Consider the following 27,246-nt stretch of genomic DNA (forward strand, 5'->3'; position numbering starts at 1 on the left):
TCCGTTTTCTTTAGAATAGTTCTATTAGTTTTTTGTTTGTCTAAATTTTGTACAACTAAAATTTTTCAATTGTAATTTGAGACCTTATCTTTTTACATTGTTTAACTGATGAAAAAGAGCAAAATGTGAGCTTATTTTTTTCTAAATTAGCTTAATTTGGTCTGTCAAATTGTCTAGTAATGTATAGTAACTTGTAAAGCAATGAAATAAAAAAATAACTTTTAACAAAAACTTTTTCAGTAATATAAACAAGTAAAATCATATCTCCTGAATACCGATCACAGTATTTGTGTTTAGTATAGCTTTTTTTAGTAGTTTTTATGGTATTTGCCTGTTTTTTGCCGCATTATGTTGTTCAAGTGTTTTTTTTTGTTTTTTTTTTTTTTAAATCCTAAACAGGTCACATGTCTGTCCATCAATTTCATTTTCGTCATTTAATGAAAATGAATTTCTATGTATTTACATTAACTTTGTGGATTTTTTTTTAATTTCAAAATAGTAGTACTCCAATGCTAAATCATGCCAGAATATGATTTTTTAATTTTATTTATTTATTTTATTTAAACTAATAAATAATTATGATTAAGACAGGACTTAAATTTTTATCATCTTAATCTTAAGTAACTCAATTTTTTTCAAATTGGTTTCATGATTTTTTTTCTTACTGTTACAGTCATTGATATAAAATATATTAGTTTCATAATAACTCTTTTTTTTACTTGTTCAGTTTTTGTTTTAGTCTATCCCTTTTGATTGAAATACATAGTTAAATGTTTTCATCATCTTATTTCAGAATTTTTTTATCCTAATTGAGTCACATATCTTCACCCATTTCATTTTCCTCATTTTACAGAAATGAGTCTATATATTTACATCTAACTATGTATCAAATTTTAAAATAAATTCAATCGTAATTTTCGATAATCATAATTTTAAAATAAATTTTTAAAAAACATCCATGAAAGTAATGTAAATACATATGCTTGTTTCCGTAAAATGAAGATGAAACCCATGTGACCCAATTAGGATTTTAAAAAAAATACTGAACATCATACATATATATGATAATCATATGCATGATAAAGCAAAAAGGATCGACTATTTAAGCACTAAAAAAATGACTCTGAATTAATTATATCCAGCAATGATGAATTTACTTGTTTTTTTAACCAAAAAACGTGTCCTGTATTTTAATTATTTTTATTTTATTGCTTTAGAATAGATAATAATTGGGTCACATGCAGAGGTGATTGTGCTCCGGAAAAAATCTGGTTTTCCGGATTTTTCCCTAACCACGCTCTGGAAGTTTCCAGAAATCCTAGGTCCAGAAGTTTCAAGAAATCATCTATCACATTTATATATAAAAATTCTCGTATATTTTATCTAAAAATATTAGAACTAGAATTTATACTTGGCATCTTTCATTTGTAAATATTTTTTTCTGGTAGAATAATAAATGTGATTAGAGATAAAAGTAAACTTATACATAATTATTCATTTAAATTATGCTGTATATAATTTATTTAGAATTTAGTGTTTTGAAAATATCAATGATTTAAATTTATAAAGACATAAATTTTTTGAAATCCATCAGGAATGATTTTACTCAAGAAATTTGTAGGAATTTTGAGTTGGGCTCACAATCAACCCTGCACATTTCTGTGCATGTATTTTACATATTATTTTCTACATACGGAGACAACCACTACTTCTTTAGAATGATGTATTTTTCTGTCCTTTGATTTTAGTCACTCGGTTTTTAATTCTTTTTTTTTCTCTCATAGAGGTATACCTCTACATTATGCTTGTATGAGAAATGGTTATTTGAATTGTGTATCAGTGCTTCTTGAATCGAATTTAGATCCTAACATTGTTGATAATAAGGTACCAATACTTTTGTTACTTTCTTACATTGTGTTTTTACTAGTATAACTACATTTTCAAAAGAATTTTATGAAAAACACCGACTATCTGGAATTTAACTAACTGCTCTTGTAATCAAAATTTTCTAAAGTTCAATAAATAAAATCTTAAAAAAAAAGAACTTTTCGACAATCTCATTAAAAGGAAGTTAGTAAATTCTTTTGGTATAAAAATTAATTCATCCGTAGTACTTTTACTCACTTATTTAATCTACTTTAGTTATGATTCCTGCAGATTATTTATTTTCTACTTTGACACTTTAAACTTACTTTATCTGTTTTGCAAAATCTTTGTAATTCGTAATATTTATTTATCTTCATAATTTTCATTTACCATTATTATAGTCTCTAACAATTATAGTTCATTTAACTTTATTTTTAAATGTGGATTTCATGATGACTTAAATTTTTTTAAGTCTGGGTTCTTTTTCAAAAAAATAAGGTTATACCGAAAAACAAGGTTTTTGATTCTTGAATGTTTGGAATTTTGCTGAAAATCTGTGCCTTTCGGATACTCAAGTTTTTACTGTATTCATTTACTAATTAGTATTTTTGTTTCAGTTTTTCTTTATAAATTAAACTGGGGCTTCAATGGTCAGCTTTGCTATCTAAGACTTGCTTATTCATATTATTAGTTCTGTTTTTATATAATTTAATCCTTTTTATTAAAATTTTTTTTACCAACTAGAACTTGTTTCAAATGCTATATTTACTGAATTGTTGATCTATTAATAATACAGTGGAAGATTTATACTATTTAATTCTATAAAATGCAATTCTCGATGAACCACATTAACTTAATTAAAGCATATTTAAATTGATAAATTTTGTTGGATTTTATTTCTAATTCTTCTGATAATTTTAATCTTTTACTATGAATTAATGCTTAAATGCGTATTTTTGTGTTACAAAATATTTGCATTTTAAAATTAATTGAATTGAATATCAAGATTTATATCGCGCTATTTAGTAGTTAAGTTTAATGATATGCAAAATTATCGATATTACTGACAATTCTACATAATACAAAGACTAATGTTTGAAGGTTTGCATAATGTAGAACTTTCAGGGATGAGAGTTTCTTTCCTGCTTTTTGGTGGAATTCCGCTTGTATTTTAATTTAATAAAGAATATCTGAAATTTTTTTTTTATAATAAAGTTCCGCTTTTTCGAATTTTTAAAAAAGGGATTTATTTGTGGCAATTTTTCTTACATATGAAAATGTGGTTTAAAATTGCATTTAAGTAAATCTTAAACCACACTTTGCAATTTGTATTTGCACAATTTAAAATTATACATCGCAATTCATATCTGTGTGGTTAAGACATCTTACATTCAGATTTATATTTAGGCAATTTTAAAATCATGTATCAAGGTTTGTATTCCCACAGTTTAAAAAAAATAATAAATACTGCACATCGATATTTTTTCTTAAAACATTTATAATATTAATTATACGCATATATACTTCACGTGTGCACTATTTCCTCACTAAAAGTTCTTGTATTTTTTCAATAACCTAAATGTGTTTTGCACTTAGCATTTTTGAACTTCTATTATTGTACAGCAATAAAATAGCAGTTATTTTTTTGCATTTTACACCCTATTTATGAATTGATTCATGAATTATTTCATGTTTTGCATGTTTCTTTGAAATTGTTCATCAATATAAAATTTCATTATTATTATTTTTATTATTGTATGATTTGTTTTTTATTGTTTTTATTGTACATATTAAATTTTTCAAGGGTAAATTACTTCTGCATTGGGCAGTATTGGCTAATCATTGGGAAATTGTAAAGTTGCTGTGTGATTATGAGACAGATGTAAATACAATGATTAAGAAAAATGATTGGTAAAATAATTTATTTTCTTGTTTTATTCCCTTTGATTTTAATTTACTATTTGGTTTTAAGGATTTTCTTAAAATTAGACTATTTTGTTTTTGTTTGTTTGTGTTTTTGTTTGCCTTTTCAAAGCAGGCAAATCCTTAAAATGAGAAAAAAATTGGGAAATCCAGTTAACAAATAACAATTTCCAACTATAAAAATTTCAAATTTTTTGTTGTTTTTCTACTTAGGATGTTGCAAAATCACCTTGCTTTTAAAAACTTTCTATCATGCACTTTTCAAAATTTATAAAAAAAACTAATTCTAATTAACTTTAAATCCAGAGATAGATTATTGCCAGAAGCTGCAAATTTTTTTTTATTGTAGCTTATTGGTTGGGGGGAGGGAATCATTCATAAATTAATTTTTGTTCAGTTATACATTGTATCAACTAAACTGAGGTTTCCATGTACAGTTTTGGCATCTAAGTTTTTAATATTTATATTAACAGTTTTATATTTGTGATTGTAATTTAATCTTATTAAATTAAAACTTTATATTACTAGCATTGAAAATTTTTACCAATATGTATTTTCCTAAAATTATTGATATTATTTTGTTAAAAGTTAGAAAAAAAACTTGCAATTATTTTTATAAAATTTTAGATTTTGTACATTTAGCCCCATAAAGCATTATTGCGCTAATAATTTTTAGTTAATTAATTTTTAAATTCTGAATTTTGCAACACATTTTATATACGCTAGATTTATGTATGTATGTATATGTGTGTATATATATATATCCTTCCAGCATGCGCATCTGCCCAATTTTAAGACAAATTCGGTTTTTGATGAATTTTTTTAGCAGATCACAGCTGTGATGTTCGATGGTTTTTTCTGTTCTGACTTTCAACCCTTTCCCACATCATGGAATGTAAAAACAGGAAGTCGCATAATAATTTTTATTTTCAATCAAAGTTTTGTGTTACTTGATTCCTTGATTGTAAAATTTACTGCACGCAGGTCATCAGTGAAAATTCGAAAAATATTTCCTTCTCAAACTTTTTGTCATTTTGTGTTAATAATTAGTGTGTATTATTTTAATTTGTATAAATTAAAATCTATAATTTTTATATCGGTTTTGATTGCTAAAAAATACATACATTAGCTGATTTAACCTGCATTCTTTGAGAATTGTCTGATGAATCAAAAGAAGAGAAGGAAACATTTTGGATTTGAGATCGATACTAATAATAGATTGATAGTAATAATAAATTGATAGATTGAATAAATAAAAATATTAAAATTATTGTTAGTTTAAAACTAGTTATTTATTTTTCTTGACTTTCAACGTAGTAAAATTCTTTGTGGATGTAAGTAATGTTAAATTCACGGTAATGTTAAATTCAATGGTAAAATAACAGCTGTTGTAAGAAATACGACACATGGTCACTCATGTAAAATTGCTGAGCATGCATGCTGGAAGAGTATATATATATATATATATATATATATATATATATATATATATATATATATATATATATATATATATATATATATTAAGCTTATTAATTTTCTTCGTTTTTCTCTCTTTTCTTTTTATTATATATATATATATACACATAACTATCCCTGAATGCTGCAAGAATTTATAAAAAATGTACTCTTTTTTTTAAAATTTATAACTAATTTGGACATTTTTAGATGTTTATTAAGAGCTATCATACATTATTGAATCTGTGAACCTTTAGTTTAACATAACTTATATTCGAAGCAAAAAAATCATGATTTTTTAGACACTGGAAAAGGTTCTTGTTTGGATAACGGGAACCATAGTATGTTTATTGCTTACTTTATTAGTAGTTAATCTATATTTTATTGCTTCAGTCAATGTAACATAAAGTATATCCTATTCTCCTTTTTGAATGATTTATATTTATTATTGCAAATTACGTTCAAAACATCTTAGAAACTGTTAAAATGAATATATAATATTTAACTCTCAACTCTGCAATCAATAAATATGCTTTAAAAAGTTTTTTCTCTCTCTTTTTTTAATATTTTTTTAAGAAAATTTCAAAATTGTTTTGCTTTGATTATATTATGAAAAATTAAGGAAAGACCTTTTTATATCAGTATATTTCTCTTTATAATTGAATCTTGGCAAAGAAGGTTTTGGATAGAAAATATTGATTATTGCAAAAATTAAATTATTAAACGAACAAAGATGCGTTTCAATTTGATCCCTGCCTTTGGGAGTGCTTAATTCTAGCTACTCTGGTTTCCCAAAGGCTTAAAATATTTGCAAATTCTTACTGAATGAAATATTATCTAAATTAACTTCTGAAGTTAATATTCCTTTGTTAATGAGCAAATGTTTCGATGCGTCTAAGTTTAATTATTGATTGCATAAATTAAAACTTAAATAACTGTGAAGTCTAAAATAACCATTAAACGCTGCATATCCATTCGATAGTTCAACTAAAAGAATTTTTTTTAAGACTTTAATTACTTGCACTTAATTTTTTGGTTATTTTAGGATTACTGCACTTGATTTAGCAGTTATGAAGAATCATTATAAAATTGTCAAAGTACTAAAAATATATGGTGCACTTCATGCTGAGGAAATTAAAAATATTGCCGCTCAAGCAATTCAAGTGAGTACTTAAATTGGTCCTTCCTACATTGTTAGCATTTTTCTTCATGCACTATTTTATTGTACCATGCATATACAATATACTTTTGTGTATGCATGGTAAAATAAAACAATCTATAGTATACAATCTATAATATACTTTATACAATAATAATTTTTACTCCTGTATTATAATAATAAAATGTTATGTTCATCAACATGGCTCTTTCTACATTGTTTTATTGTACCATGCATCCAGAGTATACTCCTGTACTATAACATGGTTCTTCCTACTTTGTTCTTCTTTAACATGGTTCTTCCTACATAGATATGTTTTTTGTTATTTTATTACCGGCAACCAACCCAAGTCTGAGTTTACAACTTTCAATGTTTAACTCTGTAGTACTCTAATTTTGAATTCAACCCAGAAAACAAGGAACTCCTGGATTGAGCATTAAAACAAACTGGCATTCCTGGAGGACTTTTTGATGAGACTAACATCCTGCATTTGCGTTGCATGGAGAGGAAAACCCTTCTAAGGTTAGTACTGTCGGCCTAAAACCAACACGCTTGATAATTTAGTAAATAACGACGGACCTTCAGCTGCACTTTTTGTTTTTTATTAACAACAATAACATTAGGTATAAACAATAACAACAGATGGAGATATTGTGGATTTCGAAAGGGTTTAAGAGGTATTTATCCACATCTAATGTTTATCGAGTCTCATAGGAGAAGTGATGATTTAATCTCGTTCCGCTAGGGAATGGCACGCATGCGCCAACAAGTACGATGACAAAAGGATTCTAACCCATGATTCATCTTCTACTACTGAGGATATTTTACATCAGCACTGTGGTCCAGGAGCAGAATTCATATCAACCAGCCTCTGCTGGATTCAAACCGGTCACCTCTTTGGAAAGCGAATACTCTATCCACTAAGATTGTGCGCATTTACAATATACTCCTGTACTATAATAATAATTTTTCTGCATATTTGTTACTAATTTTACTATTTTGCTACTAAGCCCTATACTTAAATTTGCAAAATATGTTAAAAGTGTCTGTTACTTGCAATATCTGTCTTCAAGTTACATCTTCATTTATTAATTCTATTTCAAAATATTTAATTTTCAGTAATGGTATCGAAATCATCACTTTATAAAACAAATCTATCATAACCTTCATGCAAAGTAAGTATATATTTGTTAAAACTGACAAATTCCATTTCGTTTTTTAAATATAATTTCATATTTATCTTTTTATGGCAATAAATGGAAAGAAAAACATTTTATCTGGAATTTGTTAAAGCCTACTAATTTTTAGTATTTTATCATTATATAATTTTATGAACATTTAAATGACTAAACTAAAAACTTACTTAAATATTTTCAAATATTTTCCTTCACCAACTCTTGTTTAGCATGAAAATTTCTATATATATATATATATATAAAAATGGACTATTTCCTCAATTCGTCAACTTTTACAACTTTAAGTATTACAGAGAAAAATGTGCACAGAAATAAATGCAAACATATTCTTAGTAAATTTTGTTCTACACATCATTTTGTATGTGTTCCAACATTTCTGCAATTATTGTCCCAAGTGTAAAAAAGTGCTAAAAAGACTATAGAGGGCTTTAGTTAGATCTTCTGTACAGGGCAGTAAAGTTTAATTGCACTACCATTTCGTTTAGAGTCAATAATCTTAATTTCACCTTTAAAGAAATCTGTGGGTGACTTTATTGACTGTAATTACTGTCCTTCTAATTTTCTTCCAAGAAATTGCAAGCTAGTAAAAAAAAATTTATTTGTAGGAAATGTAGTTTTATTTTCATAAAATATGGATAGTTAAATTAAGGAAATGGAATATTTTTTCATATATTTGGCCAAATCTGTTGCTTTGTGATGACTGTTTCTACCTAAAATTACCTATGGGCATGGGTTTGCTTTATTAAAAAAAATTTTTGTGTGGTTGATTCATTAGGTTATCAGGGTGCGTAGCATTTTTAAAAAGCGCTATTTTCGTTTTTTAAAAGCCCTTAGAGGTGCTTTTTTATTGGGTCTTTCTAAAAAGTGCTTAATTTTCCTTTTTTGAAAATGAGATTTTACGCAAAAGCGTGATTTTCACATTGTTCTATTCAACGTTTTCACAATTCATTCAACTGCCATGCATTTCGGCGTACCATCATTCCGTAGCACAAGAAAGTGCCTATGATTTTACATGTTTGATGAAATGCTTGCGGGTCTCCATGTGCGCATAGTGAGCTCTATTCAGTAGGAATTATTCTTGCATTCGCATGTGTAACTCGGCTGCATTTTGTAGAGATTCTCAATTTCTGGCTTCATTTTCCTATCTGTGAAATCGAACCGAAAAATCTCTCTTTTTATGGTGGCTAATGTAATCAAGAAAAAGAGTTCTTTGTCAGAAACTAGTTATTTTATCATGACGGGCTTCAGACTCCACACTGTTCTATTTAAGTAGCGACAGGGTGTACCTTCATATCTAGAATAGTAATACCCCCCAAAAAATCCTTGTAAAAAAAGTAATACCTGTAAAAAAAAATTAACCAATCTCCAGCAACTGAACTAAAATTCTGGGGAAGGGGTAAAGGATATTTTACGTGAAATCGAAATTTAAAACATTTCTTCGGACCTCTAAGTTTTGCAACTAACTATATTGAAATCAGATAGCATTTAGCAAACAATTTATTTTTAATTTTATAACCGTTGTTAACAGCCAACCCAATTTTCGGGTTTACGACTACTAATGTTCAACTCCGTAGCCTTGTAATTTTGAACCCAATCCAGAAGACAAGAGAACTCCCTGATCAGTACCCCTAGGGCTATTAATTTGTTATGGAACATAGAAGGCTTTGTAACCCGACAGATTTATTGTGCATCAGTCACCATTTACTACGCAGGGAGTCTTCGGCCAGGACCGAACCCACGACTTCTTGAACATGGGCCCAGTGCCCTACCAACCAGGCTATCCTGGCCCATAGCAAATAGGTTTGTTCAGAGTGGTTTGTCATGATAATCTGTACTGTAAATAGATCCATTGTTGTATAAATTGTGTAGACAAACTAGTTTAACGAGAGCCCAGATTTAACCAAAAAATGGGAAACACTTGTCTGGTAGAATGTTGAGAAGAGCATAACTGTTGCTTTTAACAAGTAAATCCTGATTCTAGCAAGTAATATTTTTGGGATTGATATGTATTTTCTCCTCTGATCTCTAGATAATTGAGAGGTTGAATAAGAATCCAACAAAGGCAAACGTATGAACTTTTTTTAAAAAATAAATTGACTGACTTCTTTTGTGCTATGCTGAAACAAAAAAATAAAGTCATAACTATATTTATAATTTATGTATAAACCCTTATTAATTTCCTTACAAGAAGTTGGTTATAATGTGCAAATATGATGGTCCCTTCACACTAGTTATAGGCAATATATATATTTAAGGACAATTAATACACATCAGGATTATTCAAAAATTTTCGTGTGAAAAATTGTTTGCCATAAGGTAATTCATGCAGCCTCTTTTACTAAATTTTACTGTTTATTAAGTTATACATTTGCTCTAAAAAGAAAATTGCTTCCCAAAAACTAATAATATGCCCCATTAATCAAAAGACTTTCTCTAATATTGCATAAGTATCCAAAAATGCAAATGCCATCAAAATCTTTATTTTAGCTATAATATGTTGTGGGCCAAAAATGGACCATATGCCATTGAAATTTATAATGCCTTTACAATTGTGGATAATCTTATGAAGTAGCTGTTGCTGCATTTAATGATTGTACCTAATATTTATCATATGGTATATTGAACAATTCAAAAAGCTTCATTAATTATCAATTATAAATTAAAAATATTTAATTTCTGAAAAGAGTTTAGTTAAAATAATATAATTAACTATGCCTTTAAGCATATTTTATAAATCTGAATTCATTTATGATTTGTAAAATTATTTTGTTAAAATCTAGCAACTGTGCTTAAATTACTGTTTTGTTCATAATATTTTGATAAACTTTAAAACCTGCTACAATTGTTAAAGAATTGGGAAAAAAATTATAAAATTTCCTTTTTATTGTGAAGTTTCTAAAATTTTCTATTAATAATTCCCTTTTTATTTTAAAATTTCTTTGTTAAAAGGCATAAATTTTATTTGCTATTTTTTAAAAATTTTTTTTTATTTATTTCCTATGGGCTAACTTTAGATTAGAAGAATATTGAATTCCACAAATATTGACACAGTATTTAAATTATTTTTTTTTTAAGTATTTAAAAAATGGCTCATTTCTTGAAGAAAAGAAAAAGAAAATAAACTCATTTAGCATTCATTTTAAAAAAGTTTGCTTTTCGGTAATAACAATAATGCATTACAAAGTTATTAATTTAAATTAAATCTAAAACGAATATTCATAAAACATTATATATGAGAAGAAAGCTTATTATAGCTTTGTATGGATTTGATTTGGCGTAAGTGCAACGATACATTAATAATTTTTATGCATAAAATTGAATTTTATCTGTTTACATAAATTTGTTACAAATAACTTTTAAACTCATTGTTTTTACAATTACGTAACAAAGTCTTTCTTTTTAATTATTTTAGGATGGCAGAAACATACGTTGCTACGAAATAGTTAACAAACCACCCTGGTGTCATTATTTAAATAAATTTTTGACTGTCTTCCCTCTGCAGGGCCTCTGAATCATGCCCAAAAGAGGTCTGGATGTTTTGCGATGTGAAGTATTTTGTTTCTGCAAACTGCATGCTGTCAAACCATCTGTGAAACGATTTCTATGATTGTGCTGAGAAAAGTAAGTTGTTAATAAATCATTTTAAGTAAATTATTAATTTTTATTTATGATACAATATCCTTATAACATTCGTATAAAAGTATATCAGTTTTAAAATTATAAGAAGCTTGAAAATCTAATAACTTTTAACCAAATATGGATAGTATGCTTTATAACGATTGAGTTATTGTTGAGAACTTAACTATCTGGAAATTAAACTTTCTTGAATATAATGAAAAACTTTCGTTCTGAAAAGAAGTTTTTTGATCCTTTAAAAAGTGTTATCTATTAGAATTACTGTTCGTGAAACTAATTTGTTTATACTAATTTTTGAGTAACAAGGATATTAATTGGGAAGGGCTGATATATTGATATGTTCCCAGAGTGGCCACTCACCTTCAAAACCTGGAATTATCAGGGAAATTTGGATAAAAATCAGGGAAGATTAAAGAAGAGCTGTAAATTTTTCTTAGATATTTTTTAATTTCACTAATTTAAATTATTTACTAATTTTCTAAATTTAAATTATTTCATCAATTATACCCATATTATTTGGACGGAAATATATCTTCAAACAGTTAAAATGTCATCCACTTAGCTATACTTTACTTGCATCAAAATTTGCTCCATTATAACCCTGTTAAACTAGAATGCCGCATAAAATTCTCCCATGGTTGGTAAACAAATGTAGAAACCTTTGATCTCTATGGAGACTATGGGACTGTGCAATTTAGGAAAAGCAAGGATTGTGCTGGACGTGGAAGAAAGGGTTAAGATATTTGCTTCTGTTTTTAAATTCTGTCCGTGGGCTGAATCCATTTATGGCTCAAGTTTGTTCTGATGCTTTGGTGGTAATTTTTTTCTATTTTGACAAAATGTGTCAAAATGTTTTTTTATTTTTAACTTAATAAAATTCTCCAAAAATTTGTGGGTTATAATTTAATAATAATAGGTTTTATATTGCACTCTTTTTCTGAAAGCTTTTGAACTCCCATTCAAAGAAATCTATAAGTTATTTTTTCTCTGCAAACCAACCAATCACACATTTTTTTACAATCACTAACAGCAATGTTTTTCAACAAATTGTTGCATTACTCTTGCAGCCATATACTCTTTTGTCTGAAGACTAAATAATCTTTGCCTTTTTAAAAAAAAAAAAAAATTCAAAATATTTAAAGAACAACTAACTTAATATTTACTTTATTTATTCATTTCTTTTTTTGGGGGGCGGGGGGGGGGAAATTAAACTTTTATGTAATTTTGAAAAATTAGCAGAAAATTCCTTTTTTTCCATTTTTGGAAGTTAGCATAACTATACGGTCTACCTTCAATATGAATTTTCTTGAATTAGTTTGATCGGAAAACTAATTCATTTATATTTATTTAAATGTAGAGAGATTTTTAACTTATCAAATAGACAGATTTTTTTCTTCTGACTTCCCATCACCATAACATTGCATTCGTCACATGTCAACGGATAATAGAGGGAAACTCATTTTATTTCTATCAATCTATCTTCTTTGTAATTTCTATATATATTTAAAAATAACTCATCTTTTCATGTGAGTTACTAATAACCAGAGTGAGTCCTTCAATTTTTGAATTATACAATGATCTTTGCAGTCACATTGTTTTCAAATTAGTCATCATGATTTTTATTCTAGCAAATTTAGGAATTCACTGTGATTTGTATTTACCTTTTGACATGAAGACACATTGCATTTCATTTTGACATGAATTATAAATAGCACACATCATGTTTGAGAATTTATAAATCAGTGATTTAACTGGTTATAGAACACCATAATAAAGATTAAATAGGTTTTAAATTAAATCTTTAGCAATGTACTGAGGGTATGTTGCTACTATTGCCAACTGGCAGGGGGGTTAAATTACAGAGTATGTCATATAATTTGAATCAAGATAACTGATTTTTTATTATAATCAGGCATCTCCTGTTGTAAATGTTTTTATTAGCATCAATGTGAAAATAAATGAATTCCTTTTTTTAAAAAATATTTTCGTAGATTTAAAAAAGTAATTAGATTTAGTTAATATATATACACTACCTTAAAATAATCAGTTTTCGACATTTTTTAAAATTTCTTAATAAATACTTAAAAAATTATTTATTAACTTTAGAGGTGCAATTTTTCTTACTTAGCAATAAAGGTTAAAGCCTTTAGAGATTTGAGGGAACCGACAATAAATTACAGGGTTGCCACTCCACAGGAAGAACAGGGAAAACCTGGAAAATACAGGGAATTTAAAAATCACCTAAAATAACAGGGAAAATGCAGGGAATTTTGATTTTTTTCTTTACAAACTGAGAAAATACAGGGAATTTTTATTTTAATTTTATTTTGGTCTTTTAAAAAATGGTGACCACTCAAAGCTTAATCTATGGGATGTTTAACCATGATACTTCAGCTATACTAAATTATTTCATTTACCATAGCATTATTTAAGTATGTTCAGCTGTTTTTCCAGCAATTGAAACTAATAAATGTAGTTAGCCCAATATAGCTCACACGAGAGCACAGTAATTGTTGTTTCCTCTTAATATATTGCGTATAACATGCACAGGAAAAACACAGGGAATTTTTTTTCCAGATTTGAGTGGCAACCCTGAATTACAAACGAAAACAAGTATTTTTAGACGTTTCAAGAAATTTTCTAAGTAATTTTTGTACTTTTTTAAAAGAAATCACAAAAAGATTAGGGTTTTTCACAAATTTCAATATCTATCTATCTATCTATCTATATATATATATATATATATATATATATATATATATATATATATATATATTATATAAAATCATTGAATTAATCGTATATTTTTGTGGATATATTTACTAAACATTTTTTTTGTTAATTTATACAGACGTGCCAACTCTCCCGCATTTTGCGGGAGTCTCCCGAATTTTGAGTTATTCTCCCGCCCTCCGGAATTGATTTGAAAAACTCCCGAATTTTACTGCGATCGACGGCCAAACTCAAAATTACCTAATTTTTCCGCGAGTGCCAAAGTAAGTTTTTCTTTCAGCTTGAATTCCATCCCCTCTTATCAAACTACCATCTGCCTGAAGCGTAGCTGAACATGCTTTATTTTCCCCCCTCTTCAACGTTACCTCTTAACACTCCTATTTCACCCGCCCCCTTACACTGGGGGCGGGTGAAATCTTCCTCTTCTTTCGTGTAGAGTTGAATGCAATGACGTCACATGTCGTTATCGAGTGTCGTCCGTTCAGGAGTGGGGAAACTCGTACTCTCGATAGTTGGAATTGATATTGTATCTTGCTGTTTTTATAGTTTTTAATGCGTATTTTTCCACGGTTGGCAACAAGCTCGTAAACTAGCAACGTGATATCAATTATTCGTTTAGTCTTCGTATATTTTAAAAAAAAAAAATTTCAAGGATGTCTTAAGTCGAAACGGAAGTATGGATCAATTTCAACAAATCATGTACCAATGACTTTAGCAAAACTTAATTGCGGAGAGCTAAGTCTGCAACTCTTTTTTTCATGCATTCAGTAGAGAACCATTTATCTGGTATCCAGATAATCCGGAAAAAAAATTTGCTCGGTTCTCCCGCCATTTTGAACTAAAACGATATGAAAAAAAAAAAAGCAGAAACTGGACTAATCCTTGAAGTTGAGTAGAGGAAAATGTGAGGAAGGGAAGAATTTTTTCCCCCGTTTACCCAGAGAAACGTCATTTCTTCCGCGACCTTGAAGATTTTAGATCTTCATTCTCTTTTAGGTCGTTAAACTCAAAGGAGTGGCATGATGATTTCGTTTGCTGTTTGATTTACGAGGGGGTGGGGAAAATGCATTGCACATGCATATCAGTGAACAGAAGATGAAAGAGAAAAATATATTTATCTATTTGACATCGATTAATAAAAATAAAATGTTTTTCTTTTGAATAAATTCTGATTCCTTGGAAGTGCGGTATCATTCGCAAGTTTTTCTTGATGTGGAATCACACCTGCTTTAATTAAAAATCGCGTTTTTATTAAAAAAAAAAAAAAAAAAAAAAAAAAGGAGAATTGTTTATTAATTTAAGCATACAATTATTTTATGAAGCAGATTGCAGTTTCGTTTTTCTGATTCCACTACGTTTTTTTTTTTTTTTTTTTTTTTTTTCATGATAAATTTTGCACTCAATAAAATTATTTGTATTACCAAATTTTTTCATTAGTTTTTTTTTTTTAAAGTCCGTTGATCTTGCCTTGTTCTAGGTTTTAATATTTATGCTAGTGCCGTTTTTTAACTATCGTTTCGGTTCGATAATTTTCAAGTGTTGTTTTTATTTAGATTAATAGGTTTTCCTTTTATTTTGGCCCTCCCCCCCCCATGAAATATATTGCGTTATTTAATCATTGGTTTTGTTTATTAGTTGATTTAGGAATCGTAATTATTTTTTAAACTTGTTTTTCTTGTCTAAACTTGCAATTTTTTTTATTCTTTTAAATTTTATTTTTCTACTATTTTTTTCCTTTTTAGATTTAGGAGTGCTTTTCTTTTTTCTCTTACTTTAAAATGTGTTTACATTTTTTCCTTGTAATTTGGGTTTGATAAAACATCGATTAACGACACTTTTTTGTCGATCCAGGAAACCGGGAAATTAAGACATCCGGGATAGCGATGGTCCCGAGCATCCCGGATAATTGGTTCTTTATTGTACAGACATTAGTATTTTTATACATTAGTATTGAATTGGTTTTTTAAAATAAAATAGTTATTCAATTTGTTTATTTTTTAAAAGTTTTTGTGCATTTTTATTACAGTGTCAAGGGTTTTTGAATAATGTTTTATTAAGGAAATGGTATTTATTTAAAGAGTATCTACCAAATATAGTTTTGTGTTGCTAAATCTGTGTTTAATTATTTTATTTTCATTTAATATTTTTAAACAATTATTGCTCTATTAGTGTGTAAAATTTCTTGCATTCTTATATTTAATAAATTTTTTACTTCAAATTCCTTAGAAGTGCCAAATGTTGCATACCATGCACCTTTTTTTACCCCTCCTGAAATCTCCTGAATTCTTGTTAGGGAAACTCCTGAATGTTAATTTTGCTAGGTTGGCACGTCTGTTTATATAATTTTCCCATGTGCAAATCTATTTCGGGTAAATCCATTGCCAAAATTATTTACTAAATAATTTCTTTGTTAATTTGTATAATTTTTCCATGTGCAAATCCGTGGTTAAAATTATTTACTACAATATTCCTTTACTAAATAATTTCCTTTGTTAATCTATATAATTTTTCCATGTGCAAATCCATTTCGGGCCAATCCGTGGCTAAAATTATCTACTAAAAATTTCTTTATTAATTTATACAATTTTTCCATGTGCAAATCTATTTCGGGCAAATCCGTGGCTAAAATTATTTGCAAAAGAGAAAATTTATGTTTCTCTTTTCTATATTATATTTTTTCTTAAATAAACATCTATTTTCAAAAACTATTTATGGTCAGCTTTTTTAAATTATCCAGTATAATATTACCTCGCGCACATCCATTTCGAGCCCATCCTTGGTAACTAACAAATCAATGCACAGAATAACAAATCACTTCAGCAGTGCAGTAAGAACGGCACTTTAAAACCCTCTAGTTACACTCAATTTGCGCTCTTTTTTTTCATATTTTGTAATCTGGCAATCTTGTTGCGAAAACATTTTTAAATCATTCTTGAAAAATTTTCCGTCCATGTAAGTATATCTCATTTTGCTACTCGCCTTATAGTCTATGTTTTATACTGTTTTTTATTTTATTTTCTGTTTTTACATGTTATTTCTATTTTTTTTTACTTACTATTTTATTTGTTGTAATTTTTGTAAAAAAAATTTTTGAGTGCTCCTCCCACTATTGTATTAATATATTTTGCTTTGGCTATATTGATACAATATCAAAAAGCTTTCTTTTTTGCGGATATATTCGTGTGGGTTGATGAAAAGACTATATATTTTTTTTTCAAGCTTTTTTAAATAAAATTTAAATTTTTTTTAAACTGTTAGTTATTTTTTTACTTATTATTTCCCCCCCCCTTTTTCATATGTCTATAATTTTTCTTTGTTTTATCTTCATTTTGAACTTATTTAATGAGTTCTGTTTACTTGCAGCTTATGCGCAATAAATGAAACTTATTGTTTTTCTTAACTTTCTTCATGTTTTCTTGTATTTATTATATATATATGTATATATATATATATGTTTCAGAATCGTGACACAATGGATGATTATATGGTGTCTTTGGCATCTAGAAGTCTGATGTTCAATTTATTCTCTGTGAATAATAGAAGGTGGAGAGCAATGCACAAAAAATTTACATCTGCTTTCATTTTTTTTATTATTTTTACCTTACAGCAAAGGCAGTTGAAAAAAATCTCTGAAGCATGCTTTTAAAGGTGAAACTTTATTTTGATAGTTACTTTGTTCCCCCCCTTTTTTTTTTCTTCTTCAGGAAGGCAAAATCATAAATCTGAGGGGGAGGAACCCTCTCATATTAAGTTGAAGACAACTATGACAATAAATCAACTAAACATTTATTAACAACTGAAACATAACAAGCTAAAGCAGAAACATAAAATTAAGTAAGACTGTGTGGGATAGAGACTGGGTAAAGTTCGAAGCTTCTTAAATACTGGGGAAGTTCCAAGGTTGCCGATCGTGTGTTTGTCATCCCGTTGATTCTTTTGGCGCCTACGCACCATGCCTGGCGCCACAAATCCAAAGGGCTTCCAAAGGCTGTCCCCCTTAATAAAAATATCTTAACTTCACTGTACTTATGCGTATGGTTGAAGGTTAATTGTCGTTTTGTATTATGAATTTTATTATTTTTGTTTTGATAATATTACAGTCAATGCTTCCTTGCTTGAAAATATTCATTAAATTTTTGCAAAATAGTTTTTTTTTTTCTTGGAAAAAATTTTTTAGTTTTATTTTTTCTACTACTAAAATAGATACTATTTCATAGTGCCTCAATTTAAAAAGAACCAAAGCTCATTTCAAAAGCGACTACATCTTCTGTGCATTATAGTTGATATAAAATTTGTATGGGCGTAAATAACATAATTTTTTTTTTTAAAGTTTCATTATGCTCAAAATCTTTTAAAATATCCTAACAGTTACTATATCTTCAAATTCTCAGAGAAAATATTTCTGGAGTTAATTATCATTATAAAGAGGCATTGCTCTTTCTGGAAAGCTTTAACTTTTTTAGACTTGGGAATTTTATGCAAGATTCCTAAATCCAGTTAAAATATTCAAAATTTACATTTATATGTTTTTAAAATAGGTATTTATGGTTATGAAATGTTGGTAACTTTTTAATTTATATTTTATTAGACAACTTGGATTTTTTGTAGCTTATGAATAAAGTGTATTATATATTCTTTTCAGATTCTTCTCTTAGTAGTTGACTTTGTTCCTTAACTTTCAAAATTGCAATTAAAAGATTTAAATGCTGCTATTTAACACTTTAATATTGTATTTGGAGAAAAAAAATTATAGCTAAAGAAATTTGATTTAATTTCTTTTTTTAGCTTAGATAGCACTAACGAAGGAATTAAGAAATATGAAAGTAAAAAAGTTTTTTGGGTAACTAATTATCATTTTATGTTTTAAATTTTTAATTTTAAAACCTTGTAGTGATACAATCTACTAATTAAGCTATATTAAGTCAATTTTTCTTTGAAACAATTAAATTCTCTTCAATTTGGTTTTTATTGTTATTTATTTAGTTTTGAAGCATATCAATTATATTTTTTTAACAAAATTGTAAAATATGTTTCAAAAAAATATGCATTAGTTATTTTATCTTGTCTTAAAAGAGAACACATATGATTGCTATTACTTTGTACTTGTATGCTTACTATCTTTCTTTTAATCCCTAATATAGTATATTTGCTTGTTAGACCTTGTAAAGTATCGTCTTTTTTGAGGAATTTGTTTTTAATTACTTTTTTTTCTCAATTTTATGAACTAGATATATCTGTCTGTACACTCTCAAGAAAATGTTTTACAAATATTTAAAATGATATCTTCTGAAACACAGTTTCTCTATTTTAGGTTATAAAGGAAGTTCTGTGCAAAAATTGTGAGCACCGTTACAAGGGTTGGTTAGTCCCAATGCTTGATCCAGGAGTTGTCTTGTCTTCTGGGTTGGGTTCAAAATTTACAAGAAAACGTAGTTAAGCATTGATGGTTGTAAACCTGAAACTGGGTTGACTGCTCAGTGCTTAGTTATAAAATAAAATATGAAGTTGTGCTAAAGATAAATGTGTTGAGTTAATACTATCTTTATTGTACCATTCTTTTACTCAATGCTGTACAAATCTCAGAATCCCTTAACACTAAATTTTTCAGCTACAGATTCATTGGAGATCATGGCTTTTCTTTGATCTTGGCATTGAATATGAATGTCCGCATATTTTTGAAATCCATACAATTTTGTAACTATTTTAACGAAAACAATATTTAAAAAAATATGTTAAGTTATATTATTCAGAAGGTGTGGAAGTAATCATAGTAAAACATTGTTTGCGCACATTTTTAAGAATTACTATAAAATAACATAAATTGATTATATGACGACCTCATAGGTTAAAAAGTGATTAATCCATTTTGCTCAAGTTATGTTCTGCAATTTCTAAACAATAGGGTTTTCCTTGCAGAAATATGTTGCAATAAATGTATATCTTAGAAAAATATAAATCTGCTTTATCTCTAAACTATTATTACTTTTTACAACAGGGTCCACACATAATCAGTTTGTAGCAAAATAAATATCTCTTATTAATTTCCAGACTTAATCCGAAAGAGAAGCAACTATGTCGTTTGAAGCTTCTAAATTATGTTGACAGGCTAACTATTTATAAGGTAGCATTAGTTTCCTTTTGTTTCTACATTTATTCTTAAACTTTTTTCTCATAATGTTTTGTCTCTTAATTTATGTATTTCTAAGGAAGTAATGAGTTTAAAAAATTTTAAAGTGTCATTTCATGTTTGATTAAAATAAAATTTTATTCTTTTCATTTAGCATTTTTTCTCTCTGTGGTTTAAAGGCAATTAAACACTTGTTTACTCAACAAATTCTTTCTGCTTTTTTATACTAATATTTATACTGATGTTATAATATGTTATCATATCTAGAGCCTAATATAAGAATAAGCAATATCAATATTTTAAAATTAAATAAACTAAGGATTTAAAATTCTTAAAAAAATCTTTTAATTAGCACTACAAAGTTGAATTACATAACTTTTCTAGTCTGACTTTTAAATTTGAATTGTTTGATTGTTCTTATCAATAAAATTTAGCCCTTTTCTACTGAAACACACTTTGTCGAAAGTTAATATTGATATATACTTTTGGGTATAATTGTTAATTCAGTGTTATTGTTAGTTATACGACTGCTATGAAAATAGCGTAATAAGTAATTAAAAAGAATTTGTTCTCTTCACTTGCCAATCCCTTGTAGGATTTAGCTATATTCACAGTAGCTGAATTATGTACATTTATTCCTTTCGAGAATAGAGGAACATGTTAAATTATTTTTATTTACTGCAAAAATGTAAATGACTAAAAATGTTTAACCAAATTTTGCATTAAATATTCCTCTATTATGTTTTGTTTTACTGGTCACTCTCATTTTGAGCCTCTAAGCATCATTATTCCAATCAAATCCATACATATTTTTTCCTGCTTTACGTTGATAAAAAATGTAGAAACAATTTATTTCTTGAGAGAATGTAGGCAACTTAAAGTTAAAGAAAAGGCAAAATTAATACTCTGAAATAAAATAAAGCTCAAGTACGGAGCACAAAAAGTATTCAGCTTGAATATCTTATGATATAACGATGATACAAAGATCATTGTATTTCATAGAGAAATGTTTAATGTAGCCTTTGGTGTTTGATATTGTATTTTAAAATATTTTCAGTGCTTATTGTTTAGAATATCTAAAGTGTGCCCCTCGAGATAGCCGCAGTGGCTCAGGGGTGAACCGGGTTTGATTCCCAGTAATGGCTGGTCAATGCAAATTCTGCACCCGGCTCACACCGACCACAGTGCTGATGTAAAATATCCTCAGTGATAGATGGATCATGAGTTATAGTCCCTTTGCTGTCAGGCTAACCGTGGGAAATTTTGTGGTTTTTCTCTTTATGTAATTCAAATTCAGGTTAATTACATCAAAAAAAGTCCCCCACGCAATTTTCTCCCAATATTTGATCCAGGAGATCCCTTTTCTTCTGAATTGGGATCAAAGTTACAAGGCTACGAAGTTGAACATTGGTAATTGTAAACCCAAAATTGGGTCCGGTGTTCAACGTGGTTATAATGCAAGATAAAATATTCACTATGTTCTCAATCGATGTCATCTCTCATTCAAAAATTTTTATTAATCAAAATTTAACAGCTATTAAGCCAATAACATTTAATCTTTGGTTGTGAGTTAGGGCTTACATTAAAAATAACGATTGCCACAGGGTGGCTCACTGTTACAAATAGTGATTAAAAACTTGTTTGCCAGTCGCCACCTTTTGTTAAAAATGTGAAACGTGCACTTTTTTATTGGCTTTGTTTTTTTTACGTAAATATGGAATTAATATGAATATTCATAACACTTAGGAAATTTTCTTCATTTTACAATTGTAACATTTACCATATTTTGAGAGATGCTTTAAAAGAAATGCCTGATATTATTATTTATTGACAATTTTTAACCATTCAAATTTTCTATATTTTAAAAAGTTTCTACTGTTAAAAATGCTACAACTGGCTGTTGCCATAGTTTTCTAATTTTGCCCTATACCATCTTACAACTCCTGAATATTTTATGCGCATGGGCATCAAGAATTAAAAATTACATTGCCCTGCATTTCCTAGGTTTAAAAAAAAATTTATTTTTTAATAAAATTTTAATTTTGAAAAATTTTTCATTTAGATAGAAATATATGTCTAGGTATATAAATACTTTTTTACATTACCATCAATTCTATTAAAAAGAAAACTTTGTACCGGAGTAGTGCAACTTGTAGTCTTTAAAAAATTATTGTATTTAATTTTTAAAAAAAATATTGTTTTTATTTCATACTTTAAGATTTTTTAGTCTTTTTGCAGCATTTGGAAATATTTGTTCTTTGATCTAAAATATTTCTTCAAAGTAATGATAAATGAAATGAGTTTGTTTTATTCTCTTATCTTTTTCTTGGCAGTGATTTAGATATGGTTTTTTATCAGTGGCATGAACAAAAACTTAGAGAGCCTGACTGGTGTGAAAATGAATTTGACAAGTAAGTGTTCTCTTTATTAGTTTTTAATTTAAATTCAACTTTTTTAAATCAAAAATAAATAAACCAGGTTTTTAATTTGAAACAATTTTTTCAATTGTTTTTAAGCTTTGCAAAAGTTGAAGCTATTATATCCATCTTTTTATACATCCCGATGTGATTTTAGTTTAAGATTAGACTTAGTTATTTCCTTGCGTAACATGTTCTTCATTTTTCTGGATATTACTTTATTATTCAATAAAAAACTGCTTGGTTGCAAATTTGTAAAGAAAACTTGTGTTAAAGGTATTAATATTTTAATGTACTTTCATAAATTAAGTTACATGGCTACTGTAGGTTCATCTGGTGAACGCTCTGGAACAATCCTGTGTTCCGGAAATAAGACTTGAGACTAATAAACAACTAAAGAAAACATTTATTAGATTAAACAAACATCTCACACGCCCAGCGTGCTCTCGTCGATACAGCTAGCAGTTTGAAGAAATTACGTGGAAGAAAAAGCAATTATAGCATCCATGTCGTCACTTTTATACTCTGAAGATCTGCACCACTTCAGTTCGCTTCACCAATAGTAATCGCTACCACAGCGACGCCACAGCTACCTATTTTCACTGAAATGAATTTAGCCACTTAGGGGGAAAAAACTTTTTTTAAAAACAAAATTTCACTGTGCATATTTTATTCAAATTATAATTTAATTATCTAATAAATATTATCTTGACAAAGTGTTATAAAGAAAGAAACCAATATTTGCAAATCATCTATGTTTTTCTTTTTTAGATTACTCTTTCGTCAAGTATCGATATTTTTTTTTTTTAAGATAAATTTTTTATTTGAGAGTTTAAGTTTTAAGCAACTTCTATGTATTCTTATTTACATTAAATGGTGGTAAGAATGTATGTCTTGTAGCCGTTAATTCCCAGTTTTGATGCAACTCATTCCAATTTTTTAATCAATCAGAAAAATGATTGTTTTTTATTTATTTATTTAAAGTATATAAATTAAAGCAAATGTACTTCAAATTTCAGTCCCACAGTGGACTGATTGTTAAGACCCAGCAGATAACCGAAGTCAAGCATCACTGGCTATGGTCAGTGTGGGGGTGGGTGACCACTTGGATCAGTCTGCATAGGGACCGACGAGGTGCGGTATTGGTCCTCGTTGCTGTTTTACCGTAAAATGCTCAACTTCGCGTGCAGGTCGTTGGGCTACCGAAGCAGGGGTGTCATCCGCTCTGCAGAGGATCAAAATTGTGATGGCATGTCTTCGGATCACCCTCAGGGATGTTTCCCACACCGTCGCCGATAGCCCATTGTGCAGCTCTAGTGCGACGTAAATGAACTACAACTACAACAACGTTAAATTTCATTTGGAATTTTAATTTTTTTTTATTCAAAAAATGTTTTAGTTTTTTTTATTTTCAATCGAAATGCATAAACTATTTTAAAAATGTATTCATTAACTTTAAACTTTGTTCTGTTGTTATATTATTCCTAATTATGAGTATTGTCAAAATAATAAATAAAAATGTACTTTCTAAGTCAGATTTCCTGTTCAAATCAGAAAATAAACTTTAATTTTAAGATTTAAAATGGATCTTACATAAATTTTTAAAAGAAAAACTTTGGTCTCCCTATTCAGTGAAAATTTCAATTTTTTAATTTTTTCAAATAACTTTAACATATTTTCAATTAGAAAGAATGAAAAGCCTTTTATAAAATTTTAAGCTTTAATTTTCTTTTTTTTTATCTATACTAATAAGGATAAGGCATTTTTAGCTGTACTAATTTATTCTTGCTATTATTTTCTTTAAAAAAATCAGTTGTGGTGTTGTTAATATAGACAAATTTTTTCTAGGATTGTTATCCCCGAAGAAAACATAGAAGAATTTTATGAGAAAAAAAAAACAAAGGGCTAGTGAAATATAGGCATTTTTTTTGGTTACTTATATTATATAAATTTTTTTTGGTTACTTATAACGCTTAATAAAGTATTACATAGTAGTGTTCATTTGTGTCAATATAATTTAATATCTTTTATACTTTTATTCTGTTAGATTCAAGAATTTTCAAAATCACTATTTTTATTAAATGCGATACTATGCATTGGTATAATTCTGTGGTTTTCAAAGTGTATACTATCATAAATAGAGGATCTTATCATAAATAGAAGAAAAAGAATTTTTTGCATCTGCTGTTATAAATAATTTGAAGGAAGAAATGTATAAATAATTTGATAAGAAGAAATGTAACTAACTACATTGATATATTGATAACTGAGACCGTAAGAACTTAGTGTTATCTATAGTGTTCAGGGTAGCCACCCACCTGGAAAACCTGGAATTATCAGGGAATTTTTTTATACTGGAAAAAATCAAGGAAATTTGGATAAAAACCTGGATAAATCAGGGAAGTTTAAAGAAGAGCTGAAAATTTTTTCTTAGATATTTTTTAATTTCACTAATTTAAATTATTTACTAATTTTCTTAATTTAAATTATTTCATCCATTATGCTCACATTTTTTAGATGGAAATATATATCCAAACAGTTAAAATGTCATCCACTTAGCCTGCATCAAAATTTGCTCCATTATATCCCTGTTAAAGAGCACTTGAAGAGGCCTTTATTTCTTTAGAGAAAGAGGCCCTGAAGATGGGTCTAAAAATAAATGAAAATAAAACTAAATATATGCCTTGTACTAAAACAGCCCACAGGAGTACCCATCTAAAAATTGGGGGACATTCATTCGAGGTAGTGGACAGCTTCACGTATTTAGGCTCTGAAATAAATAACAGGAACGATGTAACTGCAGAAATACGAAAGAGAATCACAGCAGCAAATAGGTGCCTTTATGGAAAGTTTTTAAGATCAAATGTAATCAAGAGAAAAACAAAGCTGTTATTATTTAAAGGCCTCATTAGGTCAGTTTTAACATATGCTTGTGAAACATGGACATTGACTCGTGCAGATGAAGAAATGCTGAGCATATTTGAGAGAAAGATATTACGGTGCATTTTTGGAGGAATTAATAAAAACGCTCAGTGGTTAAGAAGATCAAATTTAGAACTCTATCGATCATATAATGAACCAGACATCATAAGATTCATTAAGGTCCAAAAGATAAAATGGGCAGGCCACTTAGTAAGAATGGAAGAAGACCGTATTGTGAAAAAGATTTTTGATGCCCGGCCGACAGGAACACGTAGAAGGGGCAGGCCAAATCTCAGATGGCTAGATACCCTGGAGAAAGATTTATCTATATTAAAAATAAAGAATTGGAAGTCCATTGCCAAAAGAAGGACAGCTTGGAAAAAACTACTGGAGAAGGCCAAGGCCCATCCTGGGCTGTCGAGCCAGTGAGGAAGGAAGGGATATCCCTGTTAAACTAGAATGCCACATAAAATTCTCCCATGGTTGCTAAACAAATATAGAAACCTTTGATTTCTATGGGGACTATGGGACTGTGCAATTTAAGAAAAGCAAAGATTGTGCTGGACATGCAAGAAGGGGCTAAGATATTTGCTGCTGTTTTTAAATTCTGTCTGTGGGCTGAATCCATTTATGTCTCAAGTTTGTTCCGATGCAAGTTGGTGGTAATTTTTTTCTATTTTGACAAAATGAGTTAAAATGTTTTTGTATTTTTAAATAAAATTCTCCAAAAATTAGTTGGTTATAATTTAATAATAATAGATTTTATATTGCACTCTTTTTCTGAAATCTTTTGTACTCCCATTCAAAGAAATCTATAAATTATTTTTTCTCAGCAAATCAACCAATCACACATTTTTTTACAATCACTAACAGCAATGTTTGTCGACAAATTGTTGCATTAATGCTAATTTTTTCTATTTCATTTTAACCTTTTATTACATATTTTAATTTTTAAAAAAAGGTTCTTTTTAGAACAAACTATTTATTAATATTTAATTTTACTGTTTTGTTGGTAAATATTTGATTTTTGATTCAAAATTCGAATTGTACAGTTATCACAATATCGAAAGTTCGTAAATGTTGCTTGTATTCCAGAGATGATATTTCCAAAACTATGCCTCTTTTTACCCTAAAAAGCTGATAATGACTAAGTAATATATTGGAAACATATTAAATGATGTATAAACATAATTTTTTTTTTTTTTATTCATATGTGTTTAGTCGGAGGAAGGAGAATGAAACTTAGTGTTTTAGTTGTGTGCTGTGCAAGATTCTAATTGTTGAAACATAAAAACAATTAACTATGCTAAGCGCTAAACTAAAAAACTGTGTGTTTACATTGGAATTCTCTAAATGTCTAAATTTCAAGTAAGAAAAAAAATCAAAAAAGTATAAAATTAAGGAATTTTATCTTTTTTTTTCCTATAGTGTATAGAACAAAAAATTAGACAATTTCACATTTGTAACATTTATTTTTGTATACTGAATCTCTTAAAATAATAATGCTAATTCAAAACAACATTATATAACTATTAACTGGAAATTTTAAGATTTTTACCTGGAAAACATGGAAAAATCAGGGAAATTTGAAATCTGATTTGAGTGGCCATCCTGGTTCCTATCTATTACTTTATTTTTTTTTTATCTCTCTAACTAGTACCTAATATGATTTGGGCTAAAAATATGTAAATTAAAATAAATAGAAAAATGTGTCTACAGATTTTAACAAAAGGGCATTTTATTACACTTTTTGGAAAAAAATTCATGAATCTAAAAATAGATTTATACTAAAAAATATGCATATGATGT

At 28.0% G+C, this 27,246-nt stretch overlaps 1 protein-coding gene across 9 annotated transcripts in view; it reads left to right on the top strand.

Moving 5' to 3' along the window:
- Positions 1-27,246, top strand: part of LOC147816995 (uncharacterized) — a 100,171-nt gene that overhangs the window by 46,004 nt on the left and 26,921 nt on the right. For 2 of the 9 annotated variants that reach the window (XM_087153394.1, XM_087153399.1), the window contains exons 10-15: positions 1,785-1,884; positions 3,671-3,777; positions 6,293-6,410; positions 11,015-11,223; positions 19,283-20,092; positions 22,432-22,509. In XM_087153394.1, coding sequence (XP_087009520.1) covers positions 1,785-1,884; positions 3,671-3,777; positions 6,293-6,410; positions 11,015-11,113 — 424 coding nt within the window. In that variant the 3' untranslated portion in view covers positions 11,114-11,223; positions 19,283-20,092; positions 22,432-22,509. Of the gene's footprint in view, positions 1-1,784; positions 1,885-3,670; positions 3,778-6,292; positions 6,411-7,525; positions 7,582-11,014; positions 11,224-17,431; positions 18,701-18,756; positions 18,812-19,282; positions 20,093-22,431; positions 22,510-24,363; positions 24,418-27,246 lie in introns of those variants that run through there. The other 7 variants (XM_087153416.1, XM_087153423.1, XM_087153407.1 and 4 more) reach the window with 6 other exon arrangements.

This window comes from Parasteatoda tepidariorum, chromosome 1, assembly GCF_982258835.1.
Source record: "Parasteatoda tepidariorum strain Cologne lab strain chromosome 1, Ptep-v5.0, whole genome shotgun sequence".
NCBI lineage: Eukaryota > Metazoa > Arthropoda > Arachnida > Araneae > Theridiidae > Parasteatoda > Parasteatoda tepidariorum.